The 14,673-nt window shown below is 38.3% G+C and overlaps 1 protein-coding gene across 1 annotated transcript in view; it reads left to right on the forward strand.

Annotated features, from left to right (window-relative positions):
* NDUFAF2 (NADH:ubiquinone oxidoreductase complex assembly factor 2) overlaps window positions 1–14,065 on the forward strand; it is a 94,389-nt gene extending 80,324 nt beyond the window's left edge. Inside the window, exon 4 of the mRNA XM_081089606.1 lies at window positions 13,746–14,065. Within this exon, the coding sequence (XP_080945732.1) occupies window positions 13,746–13,997 (252 nt within the window). The 3' untranslated portion in view covers window positions 13,998–14,065. The remainder of the gene's footprint in view (window positions 1–13,745) is intronic.
* The last annotated feature ends 608 nt before the right edge of the window (window positions 14,066–14,673 follow it).

Raw genomic sequence — 14,673 nt, forward strand, 5'->3', positions numbered from 1 at the left:
TAAGTATTTTTTCTTTTTAATGAAGTAGAAAAAATATGGGATAGAAAATACCAGCATATAAAACCTTACTAAGAGTATTATTTCCTGAAATTCCTGTTTCAGATACATACTTATAAATATATATATGTACCAAGTTGTGGTGTAAAATGTATTTCTTATTGTGATGGTTAATTGTTATGTGTCAACTTGGCTAGGTCACACTCTCAGTATTTGGTAAAAAACAGTAGTCTGGATTTTGCTGTGAAGGTGTATTTGGGGGGGTGTTGTTTTTTCTAGATGAGATTAGCATTTTCAGTAGATTTTGAGTAAACCAGGTTACCCTCCATAGTGTAGATCGACCTCATTCATTCAGCTGAAGACCTAAGAGAAAACAGACTGACATTCTGTGAGGAAGAGGGAATTCTGCCTGCCTGTCGACTGCTTTTGGACTTGAGCTGCAGCATCACCTCTTCCCTGGATCTCCAGCCTACCAGGAAGATTTGGACTTATCAGCCTCCACAATTATGTGAACCAATTCCTTAAAACCAATCAATCTCTCCCCTGCCCCTATACATTTTCATATACATATATATATATACACACACACACACACATGTTCATACACATACATACATGTATATACAATACTGAGTACCTGCTGTGTGCTAGGCATTGTTCTAGGTATCTGGTGAAAATACGCATCTGGTGTAATTCACAGGGCTCTTTGTAATAGAAACAGTAAATATGGCATAGTGAAAGAAACAACCCAAATGTTTATTTGTTAATGAGTCATGATATGGCTGCTCGTTGGAAGCTGTCTGCTCACCACATTGGAAGCAAGTGAGAAACTGATCAGAGTATCCCCTTGTCTGCCATGGCCAGTTTGGGTTTTATTCTAAGGACCCATTAAAGGATTTTAAATGAGAAGTGACATGAAAGGTCAGTGTGAACATTAGATCATAGAGGTCCAAGGAAACCTATTAGGAGGTCATTGCAGACTAGCAAGAAATGGAAATGGAAAGAGCTGCATGAATCAAGATACATTTTGGAGGAGGAATTGACAAAATTTAGTGCTAAGTGGATGTAGGAGGTAAGGAAAATAGGAATAGTTTTAGTAAATGTACACAGTTGTGTAAGAGACATCCAAGTGGACACATCAATTAGGTAGTTGGATATATGATTCTGGAGCTTGAAGAGTGGTCTGGTCTGAAATTTGAGATTCTTCGCCATATATAGACTGTAAAGGTGTAAGATTGGAAACAATTACTTAGAGGGAAAGTATAGAAAAAGAATAGGACCTCGAATTGAGTCCTGCAGCACTTCAGAGCTTTGGCTGAGAAGAAGGAACTAAAAGTTTCATATAAGATATTTGGATATTTTACAGGTATCTCAAATCCCATAAGTCTAAAATGAAACTCCTCTTTTCTTCTATTTCCCATCATGGTCCATGACATTATCTGTCATCACTCATCAGAAACTTGGGGATTGTCCTGATCTTGTTCACTTCCGCATACTTGGTGACCAAGACTTCCTTTTGAATATCTTAACCATTTGTCTTTTCTTCTCCATCTCACTCCCATAGTCTTGGGTTCTGCCCTAATGATTTCTCCCTTGCATTTCTGATTTCTCTATTCCAATCTTGCCTGCCTCCAATCCAGTTTCTACAGTTGCCAGAGTCATTTTTTTTAACGTGCTATAGACATTTAAATCTTTCTGCTATGGTTGCCAGATTTCTCAAATAAAAATACAGGGAACCTACTTAAATTTAACTTTTAAACAAACAGTGAATAATAATAAATGTGTGTCCCATGCAATATTTAGGATATACTTATACTAAAAAATGATTTGTTTTTATCTGAAATTCAAATTAAGTATTCTACTCTTTTACCTGGAAACCTACTCTTGCTTCAAAGTCAAAAAATTTTTTAGGGTTTCAGGATTAAACTTCAATGTCCTAACATTGCATGTCATATGAACCACTGACAGTGTCCTGAGTTTGCAGTGCTGCTTTACTCTTCCATTCCTGCAAACATGTACTTTATATCTTCCCAGAATGCCCCTGCTCTTCTCAGTTCTCTGGTTATTTTAAGACTCAGGCATCACCTTCTCTAGGAAGTCATTTCCAACCCCTAGTCCCTACCATGTATTGTAGACCATAATAGGAACACAAGCTTTCCTTCTGTTTCTCATATCATTATTTGCTTAATATCACAAAATTAATCATATTGTAATTTAATTAATATTTTTACCTATCTCTCTTCTCTAGATTGTGAATTCCTTAAGGACAAGGTAAAAATTGTGTCTTTTCACTCTGTATCCTTGGCACATATTGGGCTCTCGATATATAAATGAACCAATGAATGAGTGAGTGAGACAGAAGGCAAGAACCCATGCACATTAGCCACATAATTGGCCATTGGTGCTTACCCAGCTCTTCCCACCTTGACTCCTGGATAAGTCTGTGTTGCAGCAAGCCACCTCCTTGGCCTATCCTCCTCTCGGCTCTCAAGGAAGCTCCATAAGAGTATGAGCCAGGTTTTGTTTCCCGTATCTCCAGGCTTTGAATTGTAGGTGCTCAGGATACCTTTGTTTAGTAAAAGAAAGAATGAATAGTGCATGAATGAATGAGTATATCTTGGGGGACAGCCTTCAGCAGGACATTTTTTTATTCTCTAGGGCAGACTGTAAGCTGGAGCCCCAACTTCTCTAACTATATCTCAACTCTTCTTGCCCAACGCCTCTCTTCCCTTCCTTAACCTAGGACCGTGGTCGGCAAACTGCGGCTCGCGAGCCACATGCGGCTCTTTGGCCCTTTGAGTGTGGCCACAAAGTTTCAATCGCACTGCACGTGCGCCCGCACGTGGTATTTTGTGGAAGAGCCACACTCAAGGGGCCGCAGTTTGCCGACCACTGACCTAGGAGATAACTGTTTTCTCCCTACAGCAGCTGGCGCATTACAGCTCAACAAATGTTAGCAATCATTCGCAGATGGAACCTCCTCTTCCTCCAGGGCTCCAGTGCTCTGCCACTTATTTCCCTGTTCAGGAGCCCAGGTCTGGAAAGCTATGGGGCCTGACATTGCTTTCTCTCCCAGGGATTGTGGTCTTACCTTCTCACACAAGGGAGTAAGGTGTCCTTTGTCTCCCACCAGGGCAATTCAATTAAGTAAGACTAAAGTTAAACAAGTCTATTTATTTTTTTATTAATGTTTATTGGCTAAATTTCTTTTTTAATTAAATAATTGTATCTTTATGCTTAAAGTCTTTTTTTCATATACTAGTATATGGAAGTTCATTTATATCAAAGGAAATACCCCTACAAAACTATTAATGACTTAGGCTCTGTGATTTGTTCATTTTAATGACATTTTGAGATTTAATAATCTGGCTCAAGTTCAAAGAAAGAAAACTCAATGCCAGAAATTCCTAGCCAGCAAGGAATATAAACAAATTTTACAATTGTCTCCTCAAATAACAAGAATAATTGAGATCAACTTCTTGCAATTAGAAATGTTTTGAAAAAAGTACAGGGGAAAAGTTCAAGAAAGCATGTCAAAACAACAAAACTCAGTCTAATGTTCATTATTATAACTGATCAAAGTCTGTTTGCAGTATATTTGAATGTTAATAAATTAAATGTGACATTGATTTGGCAGAGGCACACTAGTAATTGGCAAAAACACATAGCAGGAGCAGCTTCTGCTAAAGCAGAACTTGCTTGGTTGTTGTTTCATTCTAATAGATTTCTTAGCAACCCAGTGCTACCATACGAACCTAACTGTCATTTATTTACCCTTTTGGTTTCTACTCCCATCCAGGCAAGATTAAATTCATTTTTTATTACTAATCTAGCAGGTGTTGCCTCTGGTCTGAACACAGAGTACCTTTTGGTGACCTTGTACCTTTCCCGTTTTTCTCTTATCTCTTTCACATATTAAAAAAGGGTGATCTAATAACTTATTATTATATTCTGTCAGTTCAACTTATAGTACTAAAAATGTAGCTTAATTAAACAGTTTGGCAGTATTTTTAAGCTTAGGCATTCTGTTGCATTTGCTAGGCCTGAATTTTTTCATGGTATGTTATAAAATTGACACTGGAAAAAAATATTCAGCTTACAACATTTTGAAATAGTTGTTCCCCAAATTCCCATTGTAGTTATGTTGATTGTGGGGCAGGGGTGTATAATATATTTTAGGAGGCCATTTTCTGAATAAGACCCTTCTACAGTAACCGACGTCTATGGTTTAGGGAACCTGGAACGTACTTTGTGCCAAATAGTCACTTGCAATCTATTTACTAAATCTTTTTTGTATTCTTCAAAAATGTTTTTTCTTAAATTGACTCAAAGTCAGTGTACTCATATTTAAATTTTTAAATGTTCAAGGTTAAAACTTGAGAGATAGATATAGGGTTAGGAAATTGAGGTCTTGAATTATATTATGAAAACCATTATTTATACATACATATGGCAAAAATGTATAAGCACACTAAATTAAAAAATACTACTAATGTTTTACATATCTTAAATTAGTAATAATGAATAATGTATTATTTATAGTTACTGTCTGTTACTTACTAGGTAATATTTCTAAAATGTTTTGTATGTATATGTAGAACTGCATCCAAATATTCAATTCCACTTAATAGTATGACTCAGAGTTGTTCACTCCCACACCTGTGGTCCAAGTGTGGCCCCTGAGATGCAGAATGGCAGAGAGACAGAAGAATCTTTGGGTAACCTTTTAACTCACTCAGATATATTTCTCAACCTTTCTCTTTTCCTGATACTCATCAAGTAAACTAAACTTTCTTCCAGTTACTATAACTCCAACAGAGAGCACTTGTGGTCAGCTCTCTCTCTCTTCTCAGATACTAGAGTGCAGTTCAAGGTCCAGCTTTACAATGCTTCGGTTTCCTTTACCTCTCCCAAGGCATCATCACAGAGACCTTAGTCCTAGTCTGCCATTTGTTGTACCTCTTTTTTGTAGTTCTAGTATCCATTTCTTTTATCTAATATCTCCCACAGCTATAACTATATATTAGAGCTGATTTTTTTCACCATCTTGGAAAATTCCAAGAATGTACTAGAATATCACATAAGGGACTGTATGATTGGAGTGGGATTATATTGTGCCTAAGATCTATGCATGACTTGTAAGTCAACATGTTAGTAGATTGCATTTTCAAGCTTTGTTTTTGTCTGTATTTTATTAATAAATAAAAAAACTTTAAAAGCTTTTTATCATTACCATACCTAGCAATTTACAGCATTGAATACAACAATAGTACAGCTAGTATTAGGGCTCTTAAGCAGGGCTCTTAGCAAAGACTTGGCATTGGAAAGGGATTAAGCTACAAACTTTTGTATGCTTGAGTTCACATCACTGAATTAATGAATAGTATGCAATAAATAACCATTACTGTGACTATTCTACAAAAACAGGGATGAACTTGTTAAAGACATCCAGAGCTTTTTCTTGTTTTTAAATATTTTTTTCAGTATAATCCTTCACAAACAATGGTAATTTATAATGTGACATAAAGAAACTCTGTAGACTCAAATACTTAATACTTTACAGCTGAATGTCTGTTTTCCCAATGTCAAACATAAGCAAATTTGCTCCAACTGAACATTCCTACTGTCTGTTGAAAGGAGAAAAGTTGTCACAGAACAATAGTCATTCGTAGAAGATGTATTTAAGGAGAGGTTTGAAATAACAGATTAGATACAGCTCATGCTTTTTCTACTGTCATTATGGTTTCTTTCTCTTCTTCCCTGAGATTGGTATCCTTCAATACTTCATTCCCAGGGACTCTTTGATGTGACCTTCTGAGAATGGAGTTGACCTCATGCATGACTCTCTAATTGTTAACTCCACTGCACTCAGCTTCAGATGGAGAAGTTCCATTGTTGACATACTCCTCTAAGTCCCAGGCCAGGGAAGCCAAGGACAATGGTATATGACATGGAAGACTTGGTGGGCAGAAGCACTTTGTCAGATAGGAATAGGGAGGGAATGAGGCATTGTCCTCCCTCCCAGATAGGTGCTATTAATTTGAGGGCTGCATATGATCACCACAGATCTCTTGCCTTTCAGGCTGCACTTCTCAACTTAGTGGTAACTGATATCTTTGCAAAGCTTGAAAAGTCCTCTAGGTGGGGATACAGTCATGATATGCCTCAAAACCCACAGCAGTAGTTTCAGTGGACAGTATGATGATGTTCCTCATTTGCTGAAGGATTTTGGAGGAGGTGGATATAAAGTTAAGGGCATTGAGTACCTAACAGAATGTCCAAAGATCTAGCATTTTCCTCTGCAATGAAGTTCTTCATTCTGATCATTTCTGGTGCTATTTGTTCCTTTATGTAGATTTGAATTTCTGTTTATCTCATTTTCCTTCCGTCTCAAGGACTTTCTTTAATGTTTCTTGTAGAAGAGGCAAGCTTGTGAAAAATTCAGCCTGTATTTGTCTGAAAAATGTCATGACACCTTTATTTTTTAGGGATATTTTCACTGGATACAGGATTCTAAGTTGAGAGTTTTTCTTTTCTTTCAGCACATTAAAATAATTATAATGTCTTATACCTTGCATTGTTTCTGATGAGAACTGTAGTATTTATCTTTTTTAAAATCCTCACTCACAGATATGTTTCCATTGATTTTAGAGAGAGAGGAAGGAAAGGGGGGGAGTGAAAGTGAGAGAGGAGGGAAGAGAGAGAGAAAGAGAGAGAGACACATTGATCGATTGGTTGCCTCCCATACACACCCAATCTGCAACCTAGGCAAGTGCCCTGACCGGGAATTGAATCTGCGACCTTTTGGTGTATGGGACCGTGCTCCAACCAGCTGAACTACTGGCTAAGGCAGTGATATGTCTTTTTGCTATAGCTGGTTTTAAGATTTTCTCTTTATCATTAATTTTTAGCAATTGATTTTGATGTGCTTTGGTTTTGTACTTATCCTGCTTGGAGTTTTGTGGGGGTTTTTTTAGTAGTTTGGCTATGTAGATTTATATATTTATCTATTTGGAATATCTTCAGTCATTATTTCCTCTCCTCCTTTTTTTTCTCTTTCTATGACTCCAGTTACATGTATGTTGGGCTGCATAATATTGTCCTACAGCTCACTGAGGTGCTAGTTCATTTTTTTAAACTTTTTATCTCTATTGCTTCAGTTTGGATAATTTCCATTGCCTTTAGATCCATTGTTCCTCTGTAGCAGTGGTCGACAAACTGCGGCTCGGCAAACCGTGGCTCGCGAGCCACATGCGGCTCTTTGGCCCCTTGAGTGTGGCTCTTCCACAAAATACAGACTTCTACGCATGGGTCATGAAGTTTCAATCGCACTGTATGTGCGTGCCCCCACGTGGTATTTTGTGGAAGAGCCACACTCAAAGGGCCAAAGAGCCGCATGTGGCTCGTGAGCCATGGTTTGCCGACCACGGCTCTGTAGTGTCTAATCTGCTGTTAAGCATATGCATTAATTTTGTTTTCATTTTACATATTGTATTTTCACCTCTAGAAGTTCAATTTGTGTGTTTTTTTAATAATTTCTATTTCTTTTCCATTTATGTTCATTTTCCTCTTGGACATTGAACATATTTCTAGTAGTTGTGATAAAATCCTTGTCTGTTAATGTCATCATTTCTCCCATATTTGGTTCTGTTTCTATTGACTGGAAAGGTTTGAATTAAAAGATTAAATACAGCTCATGCTTTTTCTATTGTCATTATGGTTTCTTTCTCTTCCCTGAGATTCGTATCCTTCAATACTTTATTCCTGGGACTCTGATATGACCTTCTGAGAATGGGGTTGACCTCATGCATAACTTTCTCATTGTTTTTGATCACCTTTTCTTCTTCACTTCTTGATTGAATGATGAACAATGAAATAGTATATTGTTTACAATATTGTCTGGATTTTGTTGTCTTCCTTTAAAAAATGTTGAGGTTTGTTTGGGAGTACATTTTATGTGAATCATTGCAAACTTTTGGAGACTTATTTTTAAGTTCTGTTAGAGTGGATCTAGGCCAATGCTGTCCAAATAGGAGTTTTTGCATGATGAAAATGTTTTATATCTGCACTTTCCAATATGGTGTCCAGTAGACACATTTGGCTATTGTGTCTGGTACAAGTGAAGGACTAAATCATTGTAATCAATTTAAATAACAATGTTACTAGTAGCTACTGTAATAGACAGTGCCAGTCTAGAGTTACCTCTACTAGCATACCAGTTTATCCTTACTCCTAAGGAGGGAGCTTTTGCAAGTCTTTATATGAATGCCCTACCTGTTCAGTGAGGAATCTCTAGCTAATTAGAACTTGAATGTCTCCTAGTCTCATGCAAACTCCAGCAGTTGTTTGGTTTAATTATTCTTTAACCAGGAATTGACCTTCATGGCCCTCTAGACTCTCACCTACCACATACAGCTTAATGTTCAGCTCAACACTCAAGTGGGTCCTTATGCACATTTCTAGTAATCTTTCAGTGTGTTCTGGTACTCTACCCCACAAATTTCAGCTTCCTCAGTCCCCCCAATCATTACTATCTCTTTAGCTCAATGAGACCTCCAACCTCTACTTGGATTCCCCCACCCTGAGCAGCAGCCCATAATATGCTGCTACACAGAAAGCTGAGGTGATGCAGAGCTTATCTCATTTGTATCCCTTCTCTCAAGGATCACAGTATTGCACTGCCTGTTGTTTACTATTTTTTGTTCAGTTTTCTAGTTGTTTATAGCAGGAGATCTAGTCTGGCACTAATTATTCCATCTTGTTCTCAAATCTGTGGATTGTACCTTATTAACACTTTTTATCTCAATGCAGTGGTAATGGTTGCTGCCTTTGTTGGAGGCTGTAGCACATTAAAACATTGGAGACTTTTCATCCCAGCAAATTATGAATATTTACAAAATTTTCACAAAAGAAGTTATTCAATGTACATCACAAACTAGTGGGTTAAAATTTTTTAGTACTTAAAGTACTAAAGTATAAGTATTGAGACTGTTTTTGTACCCTGAGATGAAAAAGAGGATTGGATACAAGTTTTGGTGTGTTTATTTTTTAATGGAATGGAATAAGTAATCATTAAAATCCACCTGTACCCATTTTTGTTGGTACTGTTCATTAGTCATTTCTTTTCCAGCCCCTACAGTAGCCCATTGAAGAAGACAGTATTGCCCTAGCCAGTTTGGCTCAGTGGATAGAGCATCAGCCCTTTGACTCAAGGGTCCCAGGTTCAATTCCAGTCAAGGGCATTTACTTGGTTGAGGCCCATCCAGGAGGCAAACAATTGATGTGAGAGTCATATAGATGTTTCTCTCTCTGTGAATCTCTCCCTCCCTTTCACTGTCTCTAGAAATCAATGAAAATATATACTCAAGTGAGGATTAACAACAACAACAAAAGAGAGTATTGTTTTCTCCATCCTATATAATAAAAGGGTAAAATGTAAATTGACCCTAACCATGGAATGACTGGTGGTCAGTGCTCTTCCACAGGGGGAGTGCCACTTAGCCAGAAGCCAGCTCATGGTTGGCCAGCACAGCGGCGGTGGTGAGAGCCTCTCCCGCCTCTGTGGCAGTGCTAAGGATGTCCAACTAATGGCTTAGGCCGGGGGGGGGGGGGCGCGCGGGAGCAGGCCTAAGACATTAGTCAGACATCCCACGAGGGGTTCTGGACTGTGAGAGGGCACAGGCCCAGCTGAGGAACACTGCCGAGCACACGAATTTTTGTGCACCGGGCCTCTAGTTTTACATAAGAGGAAACAGACACCGAAAGGGTTAAGCAACATTGACAGGGTTAAGCAACATTGACAGGGTCACCCAGCTAGTAAAATGGCAAAACTGGGATTTGTATCCAGGTAGTCTTGCTTTAGAGCCCATGTTCTTAACCACTATTAACAAACTTCCAGAAGACCTAACAATGTGAATAGTATACACATGAGTATTTAAGATGTAAATATTTATACATGCGCTGTCACTTTATTCTCATTTTCAGATAAAGAAACCGAGACTGAGCCCTGGCTGGTTTAGCTCAGTGGATAGAGGTCAGTCTGCAGACTGAAGGGTCCCAGGTTCGATTCTGGTCAGGGGCACGTGCCCAGGGTTGCAGGCTCAATCCCCAGTAGGGGGCGTGCAGGAAGTAGCCGATCGATGATTCACTCTCATCATTGATGTTTCTATCTCTCTTCCTCTCCTTTCTTGTCTGAAATCAATAAAAACATATTAAAAAAGGAAGGGAGGGAGGAAGGAAGGAAGGAAGGAAGGAAGGAAGGAAGGAAGGAAGGAAGGAAGGAAGGAAAAGGAAAGGGAAGGGAAGGGGGAGGGGAGGGGAGGGGAGAGGAGGGGAGGGGAGGGGAGGGGAGGGGAGAGGAGAGGAGAGGAGGAAGGAAGGAAGAAGGGAGGGAGGGAGGGAGGGAGGGAGGGAGGGAGGAAGGAAGGAAGGAAGGAAGGAAGGAAGGAAGGAAGGAAGGAAGGAAGGAAAAAAGAAAAGAAAAAAAGAAAAGAAAGAAAGAAAGAAACTGAGACTGAAAAAAGTTAAGTGGCTTTCTTGGTGTCACCGCTAGTCAGAAGTAGATTTGGAACTGAAACTATATTTTTGTCAAGGTACTCTCTGTAGATGATCATCCTAGTGCTTTTTTTTAAAATGAAAAGTGAAATACTGGAAACAACAATGAGGTATTCCTTAAATAAATCATGGCACAATGCAAGTGATAAAATACCACACAACCATCTTTTTTTCTAAAATATTAAAGAATATTTATTGACAGGGAGTAAAGCAGTAATAGTATATAAAAGGATAAATACTTATTTTGAATATATTAACATTCATGTGAAGGAAGGCCCACTTACTCTGTTTATCCCGCTACAAAACTGAAAGAAACATACTGTTTTTTACTGATAAACATATTGAGACTTAAGATGATATTGTTCCAAGAGAATATAAGGAAAATTCATGCTTTATGGCAGTTTCTACTGTAAAATAGGCTTTCTTACAAAATGATATGTTTATCTGTAAGTCTACAAATTCCTATTTTTCTACTTAACTACTTTCATTTTATCTATTCCAAATATTTACAAAACTAGATTTCCTTTCATAAATGATTTATGTTGTTTAACTTTAATGGAAGCTGTTAGCAAGGGTCTGATAACAATTAGTTTTGTTTGAAAAGACAAAAAGGAAAATTCTTTTTTAGGAAAAATTAGTCTCCATGTTTTTCAATTCTGAAATCTTTATCCCATCTTCATATGTTAAATTAATTAACATATTTTGATTGGCTCTCCATTTCCTAAATAGTTGTTATCAGAAACTGAGTGGTCAGAGTAATGGTAAGTAAAGAGAAATTATGTGAAGGCAGGAAAAAAGAACAGCTTTCTGCCGTCCACTTCCTTTTATGCAGAAGGCAGGAGCTTGCACCAGCTGTAAGACTGCAACAGTAGAACTGAAGCAAATAAGTAGGTACAGGCAGCTTCAGGCCATATGGCTGATCCTCATCCAAAAGCCAGGCAAACCAGTATCTCAGTAGGCTCTTGCTACCCATGTTGGGTTACTAGTGCAAGTTCAACTCAGTCCTGAACCTTTCATTCTGCTCAAGAGAAAGACCTTCCATGAAAACAAGGTTCATTGAGGATCTTGAAGAGTATGGAAGCATGGAAAGTATTTACTTCTACTTCCACTATTCCCAGTATAATATTGAGGGAGATCCTTTATGATATGTGGTCATATCACCTGAGAATTTTACAGTGTATGAGAGGCAAAGATTACTCTCACCCTCACTCACAGCAACTGTCCCCAACTCATAGTTACTATGGTTATTAAACTATATGTGGGGAATTGTCTATTTTGTGGAAATTACAAGAATATTTATATTCTTTCCCTCATATGTTTGCTTTGAGAGGGAAGTTTCATTTGATGGGCCCTTTGTGTCTAAAAGTCTGTAACACTATAACCCCCAAAACCTTTTTTTCCCTTCAAGTACAAACCATTATTTTAAATACTAAAGGCCTGGTGCACCAATTTGTGCACAGGTGGGTCCAGCCAGCCTGCCCCCATCAGGCTGATCAAGGGTGGAACCAGCCATGGGGAGGGGTCACGGGCAGTTGGCTGGCCGGCTCCTCCCCCTGGTTGAACTCCTGGTTGAACTCCCAGTCAAGGGGACAATTTGCATATTAGCTTTTTATTATATAGGATTGGTGCTTATGTTTTTAAAGGACTATTGTTACTTGAAATTCATTTGAGAAACCAAGATTGCTTCATACATTTAGATTCCCAGATGTTGCTGTTAAGTGTCATATATATTTTGTAAGTGTCATTTTAAAGTGTTGAAATTAACAATTAACTTGGGAGTACTTGGTTTTGTCAGTGTTGTCAGATACATTACATTAACACATTTTCTTTATGTTATATGTTCTTTTTTAAAAATTAGAAAATAACATAGCAAAAAGAACATTAAAATGGTCACCCATTTAGAATTGATCATGAAGACATAAGAGAAAGAAGTAATCAGCAAAAAAATATGATGACTGAATTTCATGTTTTTAAGATGCACATCTTTTCAAATTTTAACATCTCTGAAACCAGCTGTGAAGGAGTATTAATTGCTTTCTAGTGGTGCAAACAATGGTGCTTTTTAATTTGATGGCCTTGTCCTATATAATAAAAGCTTAATATGCTAAGTGTACGGTCGACTCGTTGGCCATTCAACCAATCAAAGCATAATATGCTAATGATATGCTAAGGCTGCTCAACTGCTTGCTATGATGTGCACTGACCACTAGGGGACAGATGCTCCAACCAGTAGGTTAGCTTGCTGCTGGGGTCTGGCTGATCGGGACTGAGCAAGATGGGCTGGACACGCCCTGGAGCCCTCCCGCGTTCCCTCCTCAGCTGGCCAAACTCCCACATCTCTCCCCGGCCCCAGTTGTGTCCCTCGGCCTGGCCTGTGCCCTCTCACAATCCAGGACCCCTTGGGGGATGTCGGAGAGCTGGTTTCAGCCTGATCCCGCAGGCCAGGCCGAGGGACCCCACGAATTTGTGCACCAGGCCTCTAGTATTTAATAAAAGACAGTGACAGATTCCTTGTAATTTGGGGTGTACAGATAGAATAGCAAGTCTGAGAGACAGGCTGCATTGCAAACTGCTTGCACTGGTTTGAGGCAACATTTCCATTTGCAAAGCGCTCCCTGGAACTGATGTGTAGAGCATGCTCAACTCTCTAGTTCTATTCTTCTGCTTAATGCCATACCACTCCAGAGCAGAAAAAGTAGGTGGGGCTTGGTTCTGGCAAGATAGAGGGTGGCCTTAGCAGCCATACTTTAACTCCCACAGAGGAGACCGGTAGGGGCATCATTTCTGAGGCCATCTTTCCTTCAGTTCATCTCCAGTAAAAAGTATGATTACTGATGATCAGCTTTCAGGCAGAAAATAGCTGTTAAGCTTAGAAAATCTTTGATAGAGTGACTGTTATGCTGTTGTGTAATATTTCATGTTAAGTAGTTTGTTTCACTTATTGAGTAGTAAATATTTCTATGTTATGGTCCTTAACATCTTTTTATTATAGTAAATAAGGACAGAACTATTTAATTCAAGTAACTCTGGTATGTAATATAGCTTTTTCAAACATCTTGTACATATCTATGTATTATTTGAATACAAAGCAAGTATATACTTTATTTTTTACTAGCTATTTTTTAATACAACCTGTAGGTTGGGTTTTCTTCTAAATAGAAATTTAAGTTTCTCCTATCTATATATTCATGCAGGAAATACTAAAGAATGAAAAGTATAGAGAAGAAATTAAAATAAAAAGCAAAGAATTTTATGAAAAAGAAAAACTCCTTAGTAAAGAAAGCAATGAACTCTTGGCTCCACCAATTGAAACTCAGATTAAAGGGCATGCATCTGCCCCATACTTTGGAAAAGATGAACCATCAGTGGATCCCACCAGCACTGGTCAAACCTTTCAACCGGGATCCTGGATGCCACAGGACAGCAAGAAGAAGAGCAATCAATGAGTGCCGTGGTAAAAAGTAGTTTCATTTATATGTATGTGACTATTTTAACAAATAAAAGTAAAAAATTACTTTGTGACTTTATGACTATATACCAGCCGTGGGCAGACTACGGCCCGTGGGCCGGATCCGGCCCGTTTGAAATGAATAAAACTAAAAAAAAAAAAAAAAAAAAAGACGTACCCTTTTATGTAATGATGTTTACTTTGAATTTATATTAGTTCACACAAACACTCCATCCATGCTTTTGTTCCGCCCTCCTGTCCAGTTTAAGAACCCATTGTGGCCCTTGAGTCAAAAAGTTTGCCCACCCCTGCTATATACAATAGTTCTCTATTCCATTAAGTTTAAGAATTCGTTTCTTTTAGTATGCACAAGAAATGTGAGGAATGTGCTTAGTTTTTCCCTCCTTGGATTATTCCCATAAGAAGTATAATATAGCTGGAAATGCTCAGGATTTTGGATTCTTATCATTTAAGGACCTCCAAGATATATCTTGGTAGAAATGATAAGGATAATGACCTCTCCTAAATGATTAAATATAAAAGAAAAAAATGAGAAGACTACTATTTCTGGAAAGGCATTCTCTAAGGTTCTAAGGATTAATCAAGAATATAAAAATTGAAGCCTAGCCAGTGTGCTCAGTATTTGAACGTCGACCCATGAACCAAGAGGTCAT

This window comes from Myotis nattereri (genome assembly GCF_964212035.1).
Source record: "Myotis nattereri genome assembly, chromosome: 4".
Lineage (NCBI taxonomy): Eukaryota > Metazoa > Chordata > Mammalia > Chiroptera > Vespertilionidae > Myotis > Myotis nattereri.